This window comes from Elaeis guineensis, chromosome 9, assembly GCF_000442705.2.
Source record: "Elaeis guineensis isolate ETL-2024a chromosome 9, EG11, whole genome shotgun sequence".
Classification (NCBI taxonomy): domain Eukaryota; kingdom Viridiplantae; phylum Streptophyta; class Magnoliopsida; order Arecales; family Arecaceae; genus Elaeis; species Elaeis guineensis.
The window spans coordinates 11355295-11378911 of NC_026001.2; the positions used below are offsets into that span (position 1 = coordinate 11355295).

A 23617-nucleotide genomic window follows, 5' to 3' on the forward strand; every position below is an offset into this window, starting at 1 on the left:
AAACCTCTGCGTCCAAGGGGTCGGTACTCGGGCCGGGCTCAGGCCCCACCTGGGTATGGTATCGATGATATGTTCTTGGGCTCCGTTCCGGCCCTGTCTGGCCCGGTCTTACAACTGAAACCATAGGTTAAAATTCTTTGTGCACCGGTGTACAAAATCCAATGTAAAACGTGCCATCTTATTCGATTAAATTATATAGTTATTATTTTTTAATATATATTAAATATTTATAATTTTATTTTTTATTTAAATTTTAAATAATAAAAATATTTTTATTTTTTAAAAAAATTATGATATCCTACGTCCATATTATGACATTCTGCATCCAAAAAGTCATAATTTTTGTCCACAAGATGTTATAATATAATGCAGGATGTCGTAATATGTACAGGATGTCATAATTTTTTTCAAAAAATAAGAATATTTTCGTCATTCAAAATTTTTAAATAAAAAAATAAAACTGCAGACATTAAATGCTCATTGGAAAGTGGTTGAACAAAAATATCCCTTTTATATTATGATATACTGAATTATATTATGACATCATATATGCAGAAAGTCATAATTTGACATAGGATGTCATAATATGCATAAGATGTCATAATTTTCTGAACCATATTATGATATCCTGTATATAGGAAATCACAATATGCCACAGGTTGTCATAATTTTTTTTCAAATGATAGGATTATTTTCATTATATAAAATTTTTAAATGAAAAGGTGGTACTGTAAACATTAAATATGCATTAAAAAGTGATGGCTACATAGACCAATCACATAAAATGATATACTCTATATTGGACTTTCTACACCACATGCGGTGCACAAAAAATTTTCCTAGGTTAAGAGAAATTGGAGTGGTCCTGCTCAAAACCAAAGGTTGTCGTTCCTAATTTAGCATCTAACCTATAGTTCTGGAGGTTGAAATAGCGAAACAAAGGAGAAGACGGACTCGTTATAAGAAGTACTCACTCTAACCGGAAGAACACTGATACATTTAGGAAAAGTTATTTTCAATCGTACACTACCCATAGAAGAACAATGACAGAGAGAGATGAGGATGCCTGAATGGTTGCGGCAAAATAAATGGAGTCAGAAACAAGTAAATTGAAAGAAACCAAGAAGAATCAGCAAGATAGAAAGCATGTTAAGTAGAAAATCTGAGCATGAATCGAAGGATCTTGAATCTGGGCTACAAGATTTGTGAAGGTAGATATCTAAGACAATCAAAATGAGGATAAGCAGAAAGAAGACTTGTCAAATTTGTCAAAAATTGATTGAAATATTCGTTAGGGCTCAGCAAATAATCAAAATTCGAAGAAACTCATCTAATCCGATCCAATAAACATTAATTTCGATCGATTGAATCAGGTTGAATCATATTATAATTCATAAAAAATTCAATTAATTACGATTAGATTCGGATTCTGCATTTTTAATCTGAAACTGAATCTGACCGATCGATATAGTATTTTCAATTCTTAAGCTATTTAGAGAATTAGAAATTGACAACTATGACATATTATGTACTGACTTATGGATGTTATAAAATTATTATATTTTATTTTCTATATAAATTAAATAATATATTAATTTGTGATGTTTAAAATTAATATTGGATCAACATTGAAATCCAAATCGATACAATCCATCCGAATTCGCTACAAACTATTAACTTCGATTTCAAATGGTTTATATAAGATAAATGGTCGGCAGTAGATTGAATTTTTTTCAATTCGATTGGATTCGGTAGGATCAAATTTTTTTGTAATCCGATCCAATCTAATTCATGCTCAGTCCTAATATCTATGATGTGGGACCAAAGCCAACGAGCAAGAGGCACCTGTCGGGCTACAAAAATCGATTAAATATTTAACATTTTACATGAGCCATTGTCCTGGAGGGTCTGGCTTTGGATATTTGAACAAGTTATCATGAAACAGCCCACTAATCAATATTCCATTTATTTAACATTATGAAAGAGTTTATTTCACACAGGACAGCCACTGTTAGAGCACTACTACCTAAGTCGTACAAACCCATCGCCCCTCACCAATCGTGAGGTATTGTCCGCTCTGGAGCGGGGCCCGGGCCTTTGACCCGGTAAACACCCCGCCCCTCACGGTTTTGCCCCGCAAAAGGCGCCTCACGTGGGAGAGGGAGGCTGGCAATACTTAAGCAGTAGCCTCTTTTGTAAACTTCCGGTATGGGACTTTCGGGCTCGAAGCCCCCGATGCCCATCCACAACAGAAGCCCCCCTGCAAAGGAGGCTACTGCGCGGATAGGGGACGGGTTCCCACAGACGGCGCCACTGTTAGAGCACTACTACCCAAGTCGTACCAACCCATCGCCCCTCGCCAATCGTGAGGTATTGTCCGCTCTGGAGCGGGGCCCGGGCCTTTGACCCGGTAAACACCCCGCCCCTCACGGTTTTGCCCCGCAAAAGGCGCCTTACGTGGGAGAGGGAGGCTGGCAATACTTAAGCAGTAGCCTCTTTTGTAAACTTCCGGTATGGGACTTTCGGGCTCGAAGCCCCCGATGCCCATCCACAACAGAAGCCCTGTTGGGGAATACCCACCGACCGACTTACGGTCGAAGGGGCCGACCCCGACTGGCCGACTCCGACCGACCGACTGGCCGACTCCGGCCAGGAAGTCTGATGGCCGACCCCGACTGGCCGACCCCGACGGCCGACTGGCCGACTGGCCGACCCCGACTGGCCGACTGGCCGACCCCGACGGCCGACCCTGACTGGCCGACCCCGACTGGCCGACTGGCCGACCCCGACGGCCGACCCTGACTGGCCGACCGACCGACTGGCCGACCCCGACGGACGACTGGCCGACCCCGACGGCCGACCCTGACTGGCCGACCGACCGACTGGCCGACCCCGACGGACGACTCCGACCGACCGACTGGCCGACTCCGGCCAGGAAGTCTGATGGCCGACCCCGACTGGCCGACCCCGACGGCCGACTGGCCGACTGGCCGACCCCGATGGCCGACCCCGACTGGCCGACTGGCCGACCCCGACGGCCGACCCTGACTGGCCGACCGACCGACTGGCCGACCCCGACGGACGACCCCGACGGACGACTGGCCGACCCCGACGGCCGACTCCGACGGCCGACCCTGACTGGCCGACCGACCGACTGGCCGACTCCGACCGACCGACTGGCCGACTCCGGCCAGAAAGTCTGATGGCCGACCCCGACTGGCCGACTCCGACGGCCGACCGACCGACTGGCCGACCCCGACGGCCGACCGACCGACTGGCCGACCCCGACTGGCCGACTCCGACTGGCCGACTCCGGCCAGGAAGTCTGATGGCCGACTCTCGCAACATGATGCTCGCCGACCAATGGAGGGGCCCGACACCACTCAGCTGGCCACCGACCTAGGGTCGGTCGACTCCTCCAACCGCCGTACAGCCGCCAGACATTGTCAGCTCTGACACGGACATGCGGCGCAGTTACCTAGGGACATGGTCCCGCCGAGAGTCGGGTCAACCCTGGTGATTGGACGGCCACACGGCGACATGACGTTTTTACGGCGGCTCTGACAGTCTACAGTGAGTTGACAGTTCCTCACTTGTCCGCGCCATTAATGACGGCGCCATACCGTGCTCCACTATATAAACCGGGGAAGGCAACAGTGCAAGGGGTGGATCCGCCCGTCTCTCCCACATACGCAGGCTCGCTCCTCTCTCTCTCTCCCACTCTCTTTCTCAGAGCTCTCTGTCTGCATTTCACTGTTGCCCAGTCACCTCTCTGACTTGACCGTCGGAGGGTCCCCGCCGGAGCCGCCTCCGGTCAGTGCGGACTTCCTTTTGCAGGTGCACGCTTCCCGGCGATCGGGCGACGAGGCGATTGGCCGCAACAGATTGGCGCGCCAGGAAGGGGACAGCATGACAAAGACAAGAGCTCAACGATCGAGAGTCACTGGGTCGGCAAGGCGCTCTTCCCGCCGGGAAGAGGCCTCCCCGCCACCACCGGCGGCGGAGCCTAGCTCTCCGCGCCCTGCAGTGACCACGGAGGCCCGGATTGTGGCCATCGTACGGCAGATGACCGTACTGACCGACGCAGTCAAAAGCCTCCAGCAACAACCAGCGGCCCGACCTATGCCTTCCAGGAGCAGCCGCCGACGGCCGCGCCGACCCCTGTCGCCTCCATGTGAGCGCTCCCAACAGCGCTCCCACGGAGAGGAGGAGGGGCGACCACGGCGCGACGACCGACGGTCCCAGCGGCCCTCTCCTTCCCCGTTGGAACGGGCGAGGAAGGAAAAGCGGCCGCGCACACCGTCGGCCTCTCTTTCAGAATCCTCCGGAGGCTCCACCCCTGGGGTCTCCCAGCATCGACGAGCGGACGACTACGAGCGACGGTTCGAGGAGATCGACCGCCGACTCGCCCAACTGCAGATGGACGGCCAGAAGTCTTCGAACGACGTCGACTTCCAGACCGCCCAACCTCTCTCCCGACTGGTCCTCGACGAGCCGATTCCCAGTCGGTTCAAGATGCCGTACGTGGAGCCCTACGACGGCTCCACCGACCCAGTCGACCACCTCGAGAGCTACAAAGCTCTCATGACGATTCAAGGGGCAACCGACGCTCTTTTCTGCATCGACTTCCCCGCGACGCTCCGCAAGGCTGCCAGGGCTTGGTACTCCGGTCTTCGATCGGGCAGTATCCATTCCTTTGCGCAGCTCGAGCACTCGTTCGTGGCCCATTTCAGCACCAGCCGAAAGCCGCCGCGAACGTCGGATAGCCTTTTCTCCCTCAAGCAGGGGGAAAACGGGACGCTCCGACACTTCGTGGCACGATTCAACGCGGCCACGCTCGAGGTCCGGGATCTCAACGAAGACATGGCTGTTTCAGCCATGAAGCGGGGCCTGAGGTCGTCCCGATTTACTTATTCTCTGGATAAGACCCTCCCCCGAACATATGCCGAGCTACTGAAGCGCGCATACAAGTATATGCGCGCGGACAAAGGAGCGTCCGACCGACGCTTGGCCGAGCCCAGAGGCCCGAAGGAGAAGCGGAGGAAAGGTCGGGAACCCGCCGAACCAAGCAGGCTCCCGACAGATAGTCGGGTCTCGCCACCCCGACGAATCCAAAAGTCACCCTGACGATGGAGTCCGAGACTGACGCATCGCAGGTATGACTCCTACTCCCCTCTCCACTCCTCGTGCGCAGATCCTGATAGAGATCGAAGGAGCAGAGAATCTACGACGGCCTCGGCCTCTGAAGGCAAAAGGCTCCGACCAACACGGCCGATCATCGATCGTCGAAATCGACGGCCTCGGCCTCTGAAGGCAAAAGGCTCCGACCAACACGGCCGATCATCGATCGCCGAATCAACGGCTCGATCATCGATCGCCGAAACCGACGGCCTCGGCCTCTGAAGGCAAAAGGCTCCGACCAACACGGCCGATCATCGATCGCCGAATCAACGGCTCGATCATCGATCGCCGAAATCGACGGCCTCGGCCTCTGAAGGCAAAAGGCTCCGACCAACACGGCCGATCATCGATCGCCGAATCAACGGCTCGATCATCGATCGCCGAAATCGACGGCCTCGGCCTCTGAAGGCAAAAGGCTCCGACCAACACGGCCGATCATCGATCGCCGAATCAACGGCTCGATCATCGATCGTCGAAACCGACGGCCTCGGCCTCTGAAGGCAAAAGGCTCCGACCAACACGGCCGATCATCGATCGCCGAATCAACGGCTCGATCATCGATCGCCGAAATCGACGGCCTCGGCCTCTGAAGGCAAAAGGCTCCGACCAACATGGCTGATCGTCGATCACCGAATCAACGGCTCGATCATCGATCGTCGAAATCGACGGCCTCGGCCTCTGAAGGCAAAAGGCTCCGACCAACATGGCCGATCGTCGATCGCCGAATCAACGGCTCGATCACTGATCGCCGAACCGACGGCCTCGCCTCTGAAGGCAAAAGGCTTCGACCAGCATGGCCGATCGTCGATCGCCGAATCAACGGCTGGATCATCGATCGTCGAAATCGACGGCCTCGGCCTCTAAAGGCAAAGGGCTTCGACTAATGCGGCTGGTTAACTTGCCGACTTAGCTTCGACTAAGAAGGGCAAAACGCCAAGATGACCGCAGTCGCATTCGCGACATACCGATCTGGTCACGACCGATCGAAGGATATTCGGCTTGCCACCGTTTATCATACATCCCGACGCATACGTCCGACCAAGGGCTGGACAATGGATATTCGACTTGCCATCGCTATCCTATCCGAATACGTCGGATGCTACTCGACTATCAGATTCTGCAGAATGATCGTGTCGACGAGCAACGTTCGGAGGTTGGCCGACCTCCGACCCGACGTGCATGCTCGACCTACAGTCGGGACGATCGATATTGGATCGTTCGTTGATATGATCGCCAGAGTCGGGGCAGGAAAAGATGGAACACCACTCCTTTCGTCCGAAGCCGTCGCCCACGTGTTCACGCGAGCCAACACGACATCGGGCTCAGGAGTGGAGGGGGGCAACTGTTGGGGAATACCCACCGACCGACTTACGGTCGAAGGGGCCGACCCCGACTGGCCGACTCCGACCGACCGACTGGCCGACTCCGGCCAGGAAGTCTGATGGCCGACCCCGACTGGCCGACCCCGACGGCCGACTGGCCGACTGGCCGACCCCGACGGCCGACCCTGACTGGCCGACCGACCGACTGGCCGACCCCGACTGGCCGACTGGCCGACCCCGACGGCCGACCCTGACTGGCCGACCGACCGACTGGCCGACCCCGACGGACGACCCCGACGGACGACTGGCCGACCCCGACGGCCGACCCTGACTGGCCGACCGACCGACTGGCCGACCCCGACGGACGACTCCGACCGACCGACTGGCCGACTCCGGCCAGGAAGTCTGATGGCCGACCCCGACTGGCCGACCCCGACGGCCGACTGGCCGACTGGCCGACCCCGATGGCCGACCCCGACTGGCCGACTGGCCGACCCCGACGGCCGACCCTGACTGGCCGACCGACCGACTGGCCGACCCCGACGGACGACCCCGACGGACGACTGGCCGACCCCGACGGCCGACTCCGACGGCCGACCCTGACTGGCCGACCGACCGACTGGCCGACTCCGACCGACCGACTGGCCGACTCCGGCCAGGAAGTCTGATGGCCGACCCCGACTGGCCGACTCCGACGGCCGACCGACCGACTGGCCGACCCCGACGGCCGACCGACCGACTGGCCGACCCCGACTGGCCGACTCCGACCGACCGACTGGCCGACTCCGGCCAGGAAGTCTGATGGCCGACTCTCGCAACATGATGCTCGCCGACCAATGGAGGGGCCCGACACCACTCAGCTGGCCACCGACCTAGGGTCGGTCGACTCCTCCAACCGCCGTACAGCCGCCAGACGTTGTCAGCTCTGACACGGACATGCGGCGCAGTTACCTAGGGACATGGTCCCGCCGAGAGTCGGGTCAACCCTGGTGATTGGACGGCCACACGGCGACATGACGTTTTTACGGCGGCTCTGACAGTCTACAGTGAGTTGACAGTTCCTCACTTGTCCGCGCCATTAATGACGGCGCCATACCGTGCTCCACTATATAAACCGGGGAAGGCAACAGTGCAAGGGGTGGATCCGCCCGTCTCTCCCACATACGCAGGCTCGCTCCTCTCTCTCTCTCCCACTCTCTTTCTCAGAGCTCTCTGTCTGCATTTCACTGTTGCCCAGTCACCTCTCTGACTTGACCGTCGGAGGGTCCCCGCCGGAGCCGCCTCCGGTCAGTGCGAACTTCCTTTTGCAGGTGCACGCTTCCCGGCAATCGGGCGACGAGACGATTGGCCGCAACAGCCACAAACACCAACATGAACAAAACAAAACAAAAGAATAAAAACCAAAACAAAAAACAAAAGAAAGAAAGTAGGAATTATATATACACGAGGAATTGACCGAGGAAAAGGAAGGCAGCCCTCTTTACAATAACATAGAAGCCAAATGCAAAAGACACCAGGGAACCATTATGTTAGAAGGTGACGGGTTATCAGTATTACATCATATAAGCGGAACTGCAACAAAATCCATAAGAACATGCATAATGAAACAATGAATGCTGAAGACAAATGATTTATTATTGTCATAGCACAAATGGTAGGATATATTATATTTGCTATTCTCCCCCACACCAAGTATTTAACAAAGGAATGGGTAGTCTGTATATCCAACAACTAGATCAGGAGTGTAAAAAGTAGAACTGTTATAGTTGTTAAGTGGAGCATCCAACTCAAATCTTTGAGGAAGATCAGGATTAGCCAAGAACAGGCGCCCATATGCAACCAGATCAGCATAGCCACTAGAAACAGCTTTGTTGCCTTCTTCTTTATTATAGCCTCTAGCAGCAATAAATGTTCCCTTGAATGCTTTCCTCATAGGAAGAAGAGAGCGAGGAGTTTCAACCTTTTCTCCTTCTTTGGCCATACTTGGTTCCACCATATGGCAATACGAGATCCCAAATTTGTTCAGAGAATTGACCATATAGAGACCAAGAGCATCTGGGTCAGAATCACCTGCAGTATAGGGGGAAAGCCTTATTCCAACTCTGTCAGCTCCAATCTCATCAACCACAGCCTGTACTATTTCGAGTGCAAAGCGGCAACGATTCTCCATGCTGCCACCATATTGATCTGTCCGATCGTTGATTTGGTCCTTCAGAAACTGATCAATCAAATATCCATGGGCTCCATGGATCTCAACTCCATCGAAACCTACGTATCAAGGAATAACAATAATGATAAGTTGGAGAAAACTTTATGGATGAAGACTAATTTCTTTTTTTTTTTTTTCTGATAATATAAACGGTGGAATACCATCAGATTGATGCCCAATCAGTGTAGCTATTTAAACTAGTCTGAAGGCAGTGTAGCTACCATATGAATGATGATCAATTGAAGGCTTATAGCATGCTGCATAACTTGCCATCCTAGATAGGCAAAGAGACATCTAAAACATTCAGGAAATGTCCCGGGATCAATGCCAGCACAAAGAACATAGATGGGAACAATAAATTTATTAGGAAGCAATAAGATCCCAAAAAATCTATGCAGGGCATGTAGTAAAGTTGGCAAAAGGAATATAGAAAGCTGGCATTATTTACTTGATCCAAAAATGAATTCTCTAAAGTAATTATTTTTATCGGTGACATTGCTAAATTTCGAACTGTAACAGACTTCTTCTACTCCATTAATAACTCTTCAAGCTCTATAACCCCCCACATCCCCCTCCCCTAAAAAAAAAAAAGAAAAAAAAAAAAAAAAAACTTTCCACCAAACTTATCCAATATGTGGAACACTCCTTCCATATATGTGCAACTTAAAAATCATGATAAAGTTACAGTCACTATAGGGTTAGAAAGCTTGCTTGGTTCTGAATTTTGATTACTAAGGCTCTCAGATGTACTCAATGCAAGTGGGACAGAAAACTTTATGCTTAAAGCATGTGTTGCAGTGATTTTATAATCTGAACCTAATTGCTTAAGGGGAACCTGCATGGCATAATGCTCCTTCCATGGTCCACTGACTAGGGAACTGAATGACACTTCTTATATGAAACATTTATGTGTTTTAAATTCTTTTGCTTGCATACATATCAATTGTCAACAATTTCCTAGGTATCTCAGGCTTCTCAGATGCTACTTCTGATACTCATGGAAAAGTCCAGCTTTTCCCAATGTGCAGATGAAAGAAGAACTAGGTAGCCTTTAAGGGCGAACGGACTGACAAACTGCAGATACATATTTTACCTATGAACTAGATGTACTAATTTCTTGATCTGAGGGATGACCAAAGGTTGGAACCTGGCTTAGGTTGGGCACAGTGGGTCTTGGCAAAAGACTCCATGTCCATTCACAATAGTACTGGCTCTCTTATCTAGCAGTATCTTGATCACCAACTTAAATTGAAAGGAGTACATGACTCTTACCAGCTTCTATCGCATTCTTAGCAGCAATTCTGAAATCATTGACAATCAAAGGGATCTCTTCGGTAGCCAACCGCCGAGGAGGTGAGAACCGTGGAACATCAACACCATTAGCTCGCACTTTAGATACTATTGGCTTGTCGGTACATGAGATTGGAGCTTGCCCATTAGGCTGAAAAGCTACAACAAAGCAAATGAGCGCATCAGATGAAAACTGGACCTTATCAAATGCAAATTTATGAAGGAGTACCGCAGAAGAACTCCACCAAGACAATTTTCTCTGTATTTTTTCTGCATTCATATAACCTCTTGCAGGTGCTTATGATTAATGTTTTGGGAGTGCATGCAGCACGGATACAACAAATTATTTATCATTCCATGAAATATAAGTTATCAGTATGTATCAATTTTCTGAATGGTGTTAAGTGTTCATAAAATGCCACAGGTTGACATGCATTTAATCAAGGTTTTGAAAGCTGGCACCAGTGTCCATGCTGGTGAATATATAGTTGGCTCGGTACTGCTGCATATAGCCCCTGCATGCAATGACAGATGGCACATGACAACATGCACCTCGCATCACATGCATGGCATGGCACGGCCAGCATGGACCAGCATGCAGCTGATCATGTTGATCCATGGTGTGATACCATTAAACAATGGAAGAATGAGGGAGGAAATAACAGATTCTGGATTTGGGAAGAGAAATATAAGAACCTCTGCAGCTTGCATCTGGAGTTTATTTAACAATATTTTTGAAAACAGAAGAGCTGCTTACAAGGCAAAAGAACTCATGAGTTCTGGTTGTATATGAAAAGAGATGATCACTTATTATTAAAGGGTATTGGCTGAGTTCTGATTGTCGTCAACATATATATATTTTTTAAATTTTTTACAGACATTTGGAACTTGCTAGACAAAGTGACTGAATCAATAAGTGTTGCATAATTATGCAATTATTACATAAGAAGGTGTTTGACATTAAGCCTATGAGTTTGCATCAACTCAATGAAAGATGTGCGAGATAAATGATGAAGGTAAAAGGGTCAGATAGATATATATACTATAATTTGAAACTCTCCCCACATGCCAAATCTGGCAAAAGAAGATGCCACCCTTCTTATGAACCGCATCCACGATAGGTCTCCATGCTTCCACCTGCTCTTTTGTCCAAATGCCGGGCGTGTTTGGGTACCTAATGTTGAAAAATATGTTATAGTCTCAGCCAGTAGAAAAAAAAAAAATCAAGAAATATTATCTTGAATTAAAAGACATAGATACATAATTAACCGAGTTTGGGACTGAAGGATATTACCCTTGAGCAGTGTCCGAAACTCCAGTAGCCTCAGCTATAAGAAGGCCACCTTTGGAGGCCCGCTGAGAGTAATACAAGATGGCATGAGGTTGGGGAACGTTGCCAAAGGACCTCTGTCTTGTTAATGGTGCCAAAACTATCCTAAAGAGTTTCAAAATGAAAAATAAAAGCATTAAAAAATCATAGCAATCTGGGTTAAGCTGTTCTTTCAAGCACCACACACACTGCACACATTCATAGTCAGCCAAATATGCAAAAATTATTTTTTCAGATATCATATATCCAGACATCAGCATTTTAGATAAAACATTCTGTAGAGAGAAAATTCTATTTTCTCACCACAAACCAAACAAGTCCATAGAGTATAAAAAAGAAAAAAGAAAAAAAAAAAACAACACATCATGGATAGGATTATAATTTGGAGATGCTTTTTAGTTACAATAGAATTCCAATGAGCAATTCATCATTTTTTAATTAAGTTCCTAATGGATTTTGTTGGCACTATTTTCATGTGGATAGATGCTTCTCAGAGAAGGTAATTAACCTTTGTTTTTCCCTTCTTCCCTTTTTATTGTTTGGCGGAGATTTTGCTTATTTACAACGTTTTTAGCTTGAATTTGTTTTTTTTTTTTTCTGAATTGAAGGGGAGGCAAAGGCCACCCATAAAATTATTTTTTCAGATATCATATATCCAGACATCAGCATTTTAGATAAAACATTCTGTAGAGAGAAAATTCTATTTTCTCACCACAAACCAAACAAGTCCATAGAGTATAAAAAAGAAAAAAAAAAAAAAAAAAAAACAACACATCATGGATATGGATAGGATTATAATTTGGAGATGCTTTTTAGTTACAATAGAATTCCAATGAGCAATTCATCATTTTTTAATTAAGTTCCTAATGGATTTTGTTGGCACTATTTTCATGTGGATAGATGCTTCTCAGAGAAGGTAATTAACCTTTGTTTTTCCCTTCTTCCCTTTTTATTGTTTGACGGAGATTTTGCTTATTTACAACATTTTTAGCTTGAATTTGTTTTTTTTTTTTTCTGAATTGAAGGGGAGGCAAAGGCCACCCATAAAATTTAAAAAGGAAAATTGAATTTGTGTTCTTTGGTAAAAAAAAAAAAAAAAAAAAAAAAAGATAAAAAGCTGGAAAGAGCTCAGGAGCGCTGTCATTGTCCGATGATCAGACGGTTGTTGTGATGCCCCCAGCATCACTCCCAGAGAGGCTCGAACCCTCGACCTCAGGATAGGTATAAGGCTTACACGCCGGCCAACTGCGCCACCTTCCTATGGTGCTGTGGTTCGATTTTCTTTCTTCCTTTTTTTTCCTCAAAAAGAAAAGTGAAATAAAGCATACTTATAAGATAAAAAGCTTTTCTTTTTTTTTTTTTTTCGCAAAAACTCTTAATTATTGTTAACACGAGAAAAGTGAACCCATAAGTAGAGATTAAAAATAGAGAACAAAAAGGCTTCCCACCAAACATGGATCGAAATTCCCAACAACCCCAGACATCAAATGATGAGACTGCTGGAGCCGTGGAGTTGTTCTAGTCTCCCACTTGCTTAACAAAAAAACGCTCAAATCCTAGTGGGGAAAAAATGAGAGCTTGGAGTAGATGGTCACTGACCTGTGGGAGAGATGGAATCTACCCATTTTGTAAGGAGTGAGAAGAGGAATTGGAGCCATCTATCGTTCCCCAGGAAGAAAAACTAAAACAATAACAGAAAGGAGGAAATAAAGAAAATTGGCCTCTACTGCTTTGCTCCCGAGGCCGGCCTTAATTTGCCCTGCTTCCGTCTCTTCTTTTTGTCGTAGCACGGCGCTTTCCCACTTCCCATTGCCCATGGGCAACGTCGCGCACGGAGGTTGACGTCCGGGGTTTTGGTACTCGGGCCTGGGTATGGGGTAAATGAAATTTTCTTGGCTCCGTTCCGGCCCGGCCAAGTCTCAGATCTGATACCATAGGTTAAATTGTGGGGAAAATTCTTTGTGCACCGTGGGCATATAGAAAATCTGATGTGAAGCACACTATTTTATCCATTGATCTATATAATTATTATTTTTTATTATATTTAATATCTATAATTTTATTTTTTTATTTAAAATTTTAAATGATAAAAATATTTTTATTTTTTAAAAAAATTATGACATTCTATATTCATATTATAACATCCTGCATTCAGAAAATCATAATTTTTATTTATATAATATCATATTATAATACAGGATGTCATAATATGTACAGAATATCATAATTTTTTTTAAAGAATGGAAATATTTTCATCATTCAAAATTTTCAAACGAAAATATAAAGCTGCAATAATTAAATGCGCATTTGAAAATGGTTGGATAAAAATACTCTTTCCATATTATGATATCTTAGATCATATTATAATCTTCTGAGTCATATTATGACATCCTGCATGCAGAAAATCATAATTTGATGCAGAATATCATAATATGCACAAGATGTCATAATTTTCTAGATCATATTATGACATCCAGTATAAGAAGTCATAATATGCTATAGAATGTCATAAATTTTTTGACCTTTGTTAGATAATTATCTGGAGTAGTATCTTTTGAGATTGGTTCTTATCCATTTTGACAGGATTGTTAGAATATAAGAATAGCTCTAAAATCTTTTGCAGGCACACATGTTTATGGAGAAGCAAACTATAAATTGGATGATGTCATATGTCACTAACCATACTAGATTTACTCAATAGATGACTTTATCAGATGTTCCAATTAAATTTTTGAATATTTTATTTGTTAATTCCCATAGGTGTATTTTAGATTGATTTAATATATATAATTTATTAAAAAATTAAATTGGATGACATCATATATGGCTGATCATATTAGATCTACTCTATAGATGATTTTTTCAAATATTCCTACTAAATTTTTTAATATTTTATTTGCTTATTCCCTCGTATCTATTTATTCTAGATTGGTTTAATATATCCAATTTATCAAATAAAATAAAGAGGATCTTGACTTAATCTTGACGAGTACATCTAGCTCTGATGTCACTAGATTGAAAGGGTTTAGTTTAGTCAATCCACTATAAACCGATCTTAGAATACTAGACTATTGGATAAAGCAGAATATGCAGGGTCATTATCATTACATAGACGACGTAGAGTTAAACATTTCTAATTTAAACACATCCACGATAGATGGCAACTTCTGGAACCTATCCAATTTAAAAATAACTCCAATAGAAGCTAACTTAGGAGCGATAAAAGAAGTCCATCAATCAACACAAAAAACTTGAAAATAAAATAATATATTAATTTCACTAGGCTTCAACATGTAATGCGTGCATGGTTATTGCAATAATATATTCTTATGCACGATATATGTGATTAATAATTTTTTATTAGTCATATATTTGATACATTTGTTTATAATCTTGGAAAAATATATTTCTCTTGTTTCTCTTTAAATAACAAAATAATTGTAAATGTTTTGCATAATTCATGAATGCCCGAGGATTTCAATTTACATTTGGTAGGCCTCTCTCATCAGAAAAAGAAATAAAAATACTATTAAAATGCTTAAATAACTCACATTGTCGCTTTAAAAAAAAAAATCACTCAGTTGATGATTTGGTTGAATGCCGTTGCTTTATTTGAATCATCATTGTGAATTGTGCCACAAAATGGAGCAAAGTAATAGGTGAAAGATTGCTGAATGCTTATTTTGCAGTAAGATTTCTCGGTTACTGCAGCAATTCTGAAGTACCATACCACTCTCCAAAGACCACCATACTACATTTTTTTTTTTATTGCCAGAAACATAACCACCTCAATGGTAGAGGAAACACACCTTACGAGTACAATAAATTATGTGGAGAAACCATTGCAGAAGATATAGGCTCAAGATTTTATGCAGTAGACCCGAGAAATGGATAGTCTGTATACCCAACAACAGGATCTGGTGTATAAAAAGTAGATCTATCATATTTGTTCACAGAAGTATTGAGCTCAAATCTTTTAGGCAAGTCAGGATTAGCCAAGAACAAACGACCGTAGGCCACCAAATCCGTGTAACCTTCAGTCACGACTTTGTTCCCTTCCTCTCTATCGTATCCTCCGGCAGCAATAAAAGTTTTCTTGAAAGCCTTCCTCATTGGAAGCAATCTGTGAGGTATTTGACGCCTCCCATCCACAATGGACATTCTGGGCTCAATCACATGACAATAAAGAATACCATATTTGTTCAATGCCTCCATCATGTAGAGCCCAAGGGCTTCTGGATTTGAGTCCCAACACTCCATGTAGTCGGCGAAAGGTGAAAGTCGCATTCCAACTTTATCAGCTCCAATCTCATTAACGATCGCTTCAACTATCTCTAAGGCAAAGCGACATCGATTTTCTAAGCTTCCACCATACTCGTCAATTCGATCATTGACGCTATCTTTCATGAATTGTTCGATAATATAGCCATTTGCACCATGGATTTCTACTCCATCGAAGCCTACCAATCATAAAAGATGTACATCAAATATTCGTTATGTTGGTAGCATCATGCGCATGCAACATGCTTGTGGTTTTTCTCCCTTTTGCTTATAGAATTGAATGAAGAAAAACTTCAGGACTAGAGAGTGTGGATAAGATCTCTGAAAATAAAAAAGTGCATAAGGAGATAAATTACCAGCTTCGATCGCATTCCTAGCAGCAAGTCTGAAATCATTGATAATGTGAGGGATTTCATCGATTCTTAATCTGCGGGGAGGAGAATACTCTTCGACACTACCGTCATGATGGGTAATAGGTGCAATCCCTTTGTTTGTGCTAGAGACTGGTGCTTGTCCATTAGGTTGGAAACCTATGTGACCCACAAATATGTTAGGAGCATATAGGTAGCATATTATTGGATAGATTTCTCCAAATAAACAAAATGGTTTTTTGATTATCATTAACTGATGCCTAGAGATGCAGACATTATGTGTCCAAGAATCTCCAAGCACAAATGAATGATAAATGAGCATGGCCCAGATGTAGCCACATGCATAGGACTTTAATCCCTTTGATTGCATATAGTTTGTACTAAGAATAATCTAAATATATGTCATAGGGGACTACTACTGCAGAGAACAATACCATAATTTGAAACCCTCCCCACATGCCAAAGCTGGCAAAAAAAGAGCCCACCCTTGGCATGGACAGCATCCACAATTGGCTTCCAAGCTTCCACCTGCTCCTTTGTCCATATCCCAGGAGTGGCCGGATATCTAAAAAGGCAGAGAAATAGTGAGACTTTGAGAGCTGTTTGCCTTCAAACATAGAAGATGAACAGAAGAATTTTTAACTATTTAACAGGATCTCATGAACATCTCCTGAAAGCAGCATCAAGTTTACTGTAGAACAGACATGGCATATAGAATGGACTACATCTTCTAAGTGGTCATACCCTTGGGCTGTATCCGAGACCCCAGTGGCTTCAGTTATAAGAAGGCCTCCTTTAGTTGTCCTCTGAGAGTAGTACAAGATAGCATGTGGTTGTGGAACATTGCCATAGGATCTTGTTCTCGTCAGTGGTGCCAAAACAATCCTGAGCAACAAAAACAAAAATTATATTTCTAGAACAAAAACAAAAATTATATTTTATATGCCATAATTGAAAATAGGCTAGGGTTTAGTTTCTATGCTAAGAACTCAAGAAGGTTTTTGTACTTATGAATTTTCTACACACACATACATACATACATATGTGTGTGCATAGGATTTCTCACCAATATTACCCTTAAAAAAATTTCTCACCATTAGAACAACACTTTGATAACATAATATAATAATTTATTAATATAAGAATGTAACATTGCTATCTAGATTTCTTTAGCTAATAACAATTACTAAAATGATAGATTACTCTAAGTAATAACCAATGCAAAACATATGGCTTTAATTGGGTGCAGTGCCCCGACGTGGACCTGGGAGAGTTTTTGATATGCTTGTAGCGTTGCTCTTCCCCATAGTATGGCACCACATGTACCCACGTGGTTGTCTTGTTCTAGGTCAAATTTGGTGACTGAGAGAGAAACGGAAGGCTATCATTGTATTCGAGCAAGAAGAAGGCACATTAAATCCTGCATTGAGAACTACCATCGCCAATTTTCCAGTACTTCCACGCCAAATCTCCAACTGGATTGCATCAATGACTTAGCCTTTTTCTTTTCTTTCTCCGAGGGTCAATGGATCAAATCAAAGCAATGAGGATGCACAAAAAGAAATCACTTGGACAGTCTATCAAATATATGTGAATAAACTTGATAGATCTTGCGCATGGTTCATGATAATGGCTAGAATAATCCTAAAGAGCTACATATATTTACTACCGTTAGAAGAGAAATGAAGAAGGTGCTGACCTGTGAGAAAGATCAAACTTTCCCATCTTGTGTGGAGTCAGAAGAGGGATGGCTGCCATCTCACGGACAAAATGTACGCAGACGAGACTCTTGGAATTAATTGGTTGTTGGTGGAATCTCTTCTTTTGCTTTCCTCGTTCTCTCGTTCTTTTGCCTCCCACTGAGTGCTGCGTGGTATTTATAGAGAAGCAGGGTGGATGCTAGCGGATATTTGAACGAAAAGGGAAGGGCAAAGTTTCCTTTCCCCACTCTTTTGAGTATTTAAATCGCCATTATTGAATACTCGTGGGGATAGCTGGTCCAAGTCAAACATAAACAGCGAGGCAGGCCATGTTCGGTAGGTCAACCGTGAAACCTCCAAGAAAAGCATGATGCATAATAGAAAAAATGTTTTTTTTTTTTGCTTGGCCAAATGAAACCTCTAGTGTAACAGTGCAATCGATGCGAAATGTCCATCTCCATAAGCATGAATAGATGTTTGCATTTCAATAAATATAGAAAGAAATGATGAGAATATAGAAGTATATCTATGTATGTAAGAAGATAAAATTCAATTATAAGAATATAGGAGTTTCCCACAATGCTCACGCGGTTTCTCCCATCAGCCATGCCCAGGAGACATGATAGATATTTGGGCCCTGAAGAGCTCTTTAATTCGTTCAACTGCTGCTCAAATAAAAAAGAATGTACCAAGCTACCTCTTTTTAAGTACTTGGTATACATGCAGTAATGATCAAGGCATGTATCTAACATTTTTTAATGAAATAATGTCATCATCCAAATCTGAACTAGCGTATAACTAGCATGATGTGCATGATAATTTTTTTTTAAAAAAAAAATCTGACTATTTTTGAAATATAATAAATAATATAATAAATTATAATAAATATAAAACTTCATAATCAAATTTCTTTTACATATTAAACAATAAATTTTAACAATGGTCGAGCAAAAATTTCTGTCATCAATATTGATATCATTTACACTAGTATTCATATGGCAAATAGAGTACTGTGTACCAATTGAGGATCTATAAGAAAAAGCTCATGATTAATATTAGCATCATTGTTATTGGCCTTGTACAATACATGGGATGTAATTTTTTACTTTTCTTTCGGTTTACTCTTGAAATATAATAAAATAAAATAAATGGTTGATAAAAATAAGGCTTCAACACTTGAATGTTTGTTGTATATTAAGTAAAATACACTTTAATAATAATTGAGTAGAAACTCTTGTTAGTTATACTAGCACTAATAATGCTAATCCAGTATGACATGCAATATATTAATTTTTCTTTTTTTTCAATTATTCTTAAAATATAATACAATAAAATAATAAATTATAATAAATAAAATAATTTAATTATCAAATTTTTATTACAAACTAAGTATTGAACTTCAATGATAGCCAAGCACATTAATACTAGTGTCATTAATATTTGCTTCTCAAGTGATGAATTTTAATAATAACCTATAATATTAATACTGACATCCATATATTGGATAAAAACCTCTATCTTAACTGTCTTTAGTTTAGATATATACTAGCACAATTGCTATACAATGCGTAAGATAATTTTTTCTCCTTCTTCCAATAGTTCTTGAAATACAATATTATAATATAACAATATAACAAATAGATAGCTTAAATAGCTAATTTATGATGAATATTAATTAATAAATATTAATAATGATCTAGCAAAAATTTCTATCATTGATACTAAGATCATTAATATTGGCTCTATGATTATTTCTTTTTTTCCAGCTATTAATATAATAATATAATAAATTATAATAAATAAAAAATTTTAATAACTAAATTTTTATGATGTATTAAGTAATGAATTTAATGATAATCAAATAAAAATTTCTATCTTCACTATTGATATCCATATAACGAACAAAACACTTTATACAAGGACGTCCATGCAGAAACACCCATCATTGTTAGGAGTAACAATAATATTACCCCCATGTTGCATAGGGTGCATTGTCTTTCTCCCTTTTCCAATTACTTTTAAAATACACTATAATAATTTGATAAATTATAATAAATAAAAAATTTTAATAATCAAATTTTTTTGACATATTAGGCAATAGTAAGCTTTAATAATGTTTAAGCACGTTAGTACTGACATCATTAATATCTATTATATATTAAATAATAAATTTAATAATTATCAAGCAAAAATTTTGATCATTAGTAACAATGATCTATATGATAAACCAAAAACTTTACATACGGAGCTCCATGTAGAAACTTCTATTATTAAAATAATATCAGCCTCTAAGGTATATGTTGTGGTCAATCTCCTCGTCGTCTGGTCGCCGAGAACGAGCGTCTGCGAAAGAAAGTCCACACTGATCGGAGGAGGCTCCGGCGGGGACCCTCCGACGGTCAAGTCAGAAAGGAGACTAGGCAACAGTGAGAAGAAAACAAGGAGCTCAGCGAGAGAGGGAGAGAGAGAGAGCAAACCTAAGAGTTTTTCGAAGGGACCTCTAGCACTGTTACCTTCCCCGATATATATAGTGGAGCATGGTATGGCACCGTCATTAATGACGCAGACAATTGAAGAATTGTCAACTCACTGAAGGCTGTCAGAGTCGCCCTAAAGGTATCAAATCGCCGTGGGGCTGTCAAATCGCTAGGGTTGACCATGCCTTAGGTGGAATAATGCCCCTAGGCGGCAGTGCCGCATGCCATTGTCAGGACTGACAGTCTCTGGCAGTAGTACGGCGATTGGAGGAGCCGACCGACCATAGGTCGGCGGCCAGCTGAGGGGCGTCGGGTGAAAATTTGGGCCCCTCCGACAGTCAGTCGGGCACATTGCAGGAGTCGGGCATCGGACTCCATAGTGCAGTCGGTTGGGAGAGCGGAAAAGATCTGCCCGACCGACATATCCTCGATCGGTCGATAGCCGTCGATCGGTCGGTAATGGCACCTGTCGGAGTCATCCGTCGGGGTCGGTCGGGGTCGTCCGTCGGAGTCGTCCGTCGGGATCGTCAGTCGGAGTCATCCGTCGGGGTCGGTCAGGGTCGTCCGTCGGGGTCATCCGTCGGAGTCGTCCGTCGGGGTCGGTCGGGGTCGTCCGTCGGAGTCATCCATCAGTCGTCGGTCGGGGTCGTCCGTCGGAGTCGTCCGTCGGGGTCGTCCGTCGGAGTCGTCCGTCGCGGTCGGTCGAGGTCGTCCGTCGGAGTCGTCGGTCGGGGTCGTCTGTCAAGGTCGTCCGTCGGAGTCGTCCGTCGGGGTCGGTCGGGGTCGTCCGTCGGGGTCGTCCGTTGGTATATCCCAACAGTTGCCCCCCCCACTCCTGAGTCCGATGTCGTGTTGGCTCGCGTGAACATGTAGGCGACGGCTTCGGACGAAAGGAGTGGTTTTCCGTCACGTCTTGCCCCGACTCTGGAGATTACATCAACGAACGATCCGATGTCGGTCGTCTCGACAGTAGGTCGAGCATGCACGTCGGGTCGGAGGTTGGCCAACCTCCGAACGTTGCTCGTTGACACGATCATTCCACAGAGTCTGATAGTCGAGTAGCGTCCGACGTATTCGGATAGGATAATGATGGCAAATCGAATATCCATTGTCCGGCCTTTGGTTGGGCATGCACGTCGAGATGTATGATAAACGGTGGCAAGCCGAATATCCTTTGATCGGTCGTGACTGGGTTGGTATGTCGCAAGTCGAATATCCATCGACGTAGCATGTCGAGTCGTATGATAGATGGTGGCAAGCCGAATATCCTTCGACCGGTCGTGACCGGGTCGGCATGTCGCAAGTCGAATATCCATCGACGTAGCATGTCGAGTCGTATGATAGACGGTGGCAAGCCGAATATCCTTCGACCGGTCGTGACTGGGTCGGCATGTCGCAAGTCGAATATCCATCGACGTAGCATGTCGAGTCGTATGATAGACGGTGGCAAGCCGAATATCCTTCAACCGGTCGTGACCGGGTCGGTATGTCACAAGTCGAATACCTGTTGCCCAGATCTTGGTCGGGCGGGTACGTTGCGGTTGTCTTGGCATTTTGCCCTTTCTTAGTCGAAGCTAAGTTGGCAAGTTAGCCAGCCGCATTGGTCGAAGCCCTTTGCCTTCAGAGGTGGGGGCCATTGTAGATATTCCGTCCCTTCGATCTCCGTCGTAGAATCCGATGTGTCCTCGACGATTGAGACGTAGATTGAGCCGTTGGTTCGGCGATTCGATGATCAGGCCGACGACGGAGTCGTAGATTCGGCGATTGGCAATCGAGCCATGTTGGTCGGGGCCTTTTGCCTTCAGAGGCTGAGGCCGTCGGTTCGACGATCGGTGATCGAGCCGTTGATTCGACGATCGGTGATCGAGCCATGTTGGTCGGGGCCTTTTGCCTTCAGAGGCTGAGGCCGTCGGTTCGGCGATCGGTGATCGAGCTGTTGATTCGGCGATCGATGATCGAGCCATGTTGGTCGGGGCCTTTTGCCTTCAGAGGCTGAGGCCGTTGGTTCGGCGATCGATGATCGAGCCGTTGATTCGACGATCGGTGATCGAGCCATGTTGGTCGGGGCCTTTTGCCTTCAGAGGCTGAGGCCGTCGGTTTGGCGATCGGTGATCGAGCCGTTGATTCGGCGATCGGTGATCGAGCCATGTTGGTCGGGGCCTTTTGCCTTCAGAGGCCGAGGTCGTTGTAGATTCTCCGCTCCTTCGATCTCTATCAGGATCTACGCACGAGGAGCGGGGAGAGGGGTGTAGGAGTCATACCTGCGATGCATCGGTCTCGGACTCCGTCGTCGGGGCAAGACCCGTCTATCGGTGGAGGGCCTGCTGGGTTCAGCATGGGCCCGACCTTTCTTCCATTTTTCCTTTCGGCCCATGCCTTAAGTCAGGCGCCGGTCGGAAGCTCCTTCGTCCGCGCGCATGTACTTGTACACGCGCTCCAGCAGTTCGGCGTATGTCCGGGGGAGGGTCTTGTCCAGAGAGTATGTGAAACGGAACCCCCTTAGCCCCCGTTTCATGGCCGAGATGGCCATGTCTTCGTTGAAGTCCCGGACCTCAAGCGTGGCCGCGTTGAATCGTGTCACGAAGTGTTGTAGAGTCTCATTTTCTCTATGCTTGAGGAAGAAAAGACTATCTGAGGTTCGTGGCGGCTTCCGACTGGTGCTGAAATGGACCACGAAGAAATGTTCGAGCTGCCCGAAGGAGTGAACACTTCCCGAGCGGAGGCCGGAGTACCAGGCCCTGACAGCTTTGCGGAGTGTGACGGGGAAGCCGATGCAAAGAAGAGCGTCGGTTGTCCCTTGAATCGTCATGAGAGCTTTGTAGCTCTCCAAATGGTCGATCGGATCGACGGAGCCGTCGTAAGGCTCCATGTGTGGCATCTTGAACCGATTGGGGATCGGTTCGTCGAGGATGAGTCGGGAGAGAGGTTGGGCGGTCTGGAAGTCAACGTCGTTTGAAGACTTCTGTCCATCCACCTGCAGCTGGGCAAGCCGACGGTCGATTTTCTCGAACTTGCGCTCGTAGTCGTCGATCCGTCGGTGCTGGGAGACCCCGGGGGTGGAGTCTCCGGAAGAGTCCGAGAGAGAGGCGGACGGCATTCGCGATCGCTTCTCCTTCCTTGCTCGTTCCAGCTGGGAAGGAGAAGGCCATCGAGACCGACGGGTGTCGCGCCGCGGGTGCCCCTCCTCCTCTCGGTGGGAGCGCTGAGATAGGTGCTCTGGAGGGGGCGACGGAGATCGATGCGGACGTCGGTGGCTGCTCCTGGAGGACATCGGGCGCACCGCCAGTTGCTCGGTCGGTGAAGGCGGCTGCCGAACCGGTTGCTGTTGAAGGCTTTTGACCGTGTCTGTCAGCACGGTCATCTGCCGCATGATTGCCGCGATCTGTGCCTCCGTGGTCACTGCGGGATGCGGAGAGCTAGATTCCGCCATGGAGGGTGAAGGAGAGACCTCTTTCC

General features: G+C 45.2%; 2 protein-coding genes across 2 annotated transcripts; both read right to left on the bottom strand.

The window, feature by feature from the left end:
* Positions 1-8027: 8027 nt before the first annotated feature.
* On the bottom strand, positions 8028-13005 carry LOC140851659 (putative 12-oxophytodienoate reductase 11). The gene is made up of 5 exons (XM_073243630.1): positions 12932-13005; positions 11297-11437; positions 11046-11176; positions 9985-10161; positions 8028-8771 (listed from the first exon to the last, which is right to left on the bottom strand). Exons 1-5 carry the CDS (start codon positions 12988-12990, stop codon positions 8200-8202), a joined length of 1080 nt encoding a protein of 359 aa, XP_073099731.1. The 5' UTR covers positions 12991-13005; the 3' UTR covers positions 8028-8199.
* A 1807-nt stretch (positions 13006-14812) lies between these two features.
* LOC105051589 (putative 12-oxophytodienoate reductase 5) lies at positions 14813-17839 on the bottom strand. Its single transcript, XM_010932113.4, has 5 exons — positions 17684-17839; positions 16729-16869; positions 16419-16549; positions 15970-16143; positions 14813-15792 (listed from the first exon to the last, which is right to left on the bottom strand). The coding sequence occupies exons 1-5, from the start codon at positions 17740-17742 to the stop codon at positions 15200-15202; spliced, it is 1098 nt and encodes a 365-aa protein (XP_010930415.2). The 5' UTR covers positions 17743-17839; the 3' UTR covers positions 14813-15199.
* Positions 17840-23617: the final 5778 nt, after the last annotated feature.

What these genes read in the sequence shown, in the direction of transcription:
- LOC140851659 (XM_073243630.1), bottom strand. Translation starts at nt 12,990, where the DNA reads ATGGCTCCAATTCCTCTTCTCACTCCTTACAAAATGGGTAGATTCCAT. An exon ending in AGATTCCATCTCTCCCACAG is followed by an intron (nt 11,438 to 12,931) that starts GTCAGTGACCAT and finishes GAAACTCTTTAG; the next exon opens with GATAGTTTTGGCACCATTAA. An exon ending in GGGGAGAGTTTCAAATTATA is followed by an intron (nt 10,162 to 11,045) that starts GTATATATATCT and finishes GCTTTGTTGTAG; the next exon opens with CTTTTCAGCCTAATGGGCAA.
- LOC105051589 (XM_010932113.4), bottom strand. Translation starts at nt 17,742, where the DNA reads ATGGCAGCCATCCCTCTTCTGACTCCACACAAGATGGGAAAGTTTGAT. An exon ending in GTCTCGGATACAGCCCAAGG is followed by an intron (nt 16,550 to 16,728) that starts GTATGACCACTT and finishes CTGCCTTTTTAG; the next exon opens with ATATCCGGCCACTCCTGGGA. An exon ending in GGGGAGGGTTTCAAATTATG is followed by an intron (nt 16,144 to 16,418) that starts GTATTGTTCTCT and finishes TGGGTCACATAG; the next exon opens with GTTTCCAACCTAATGGACAA.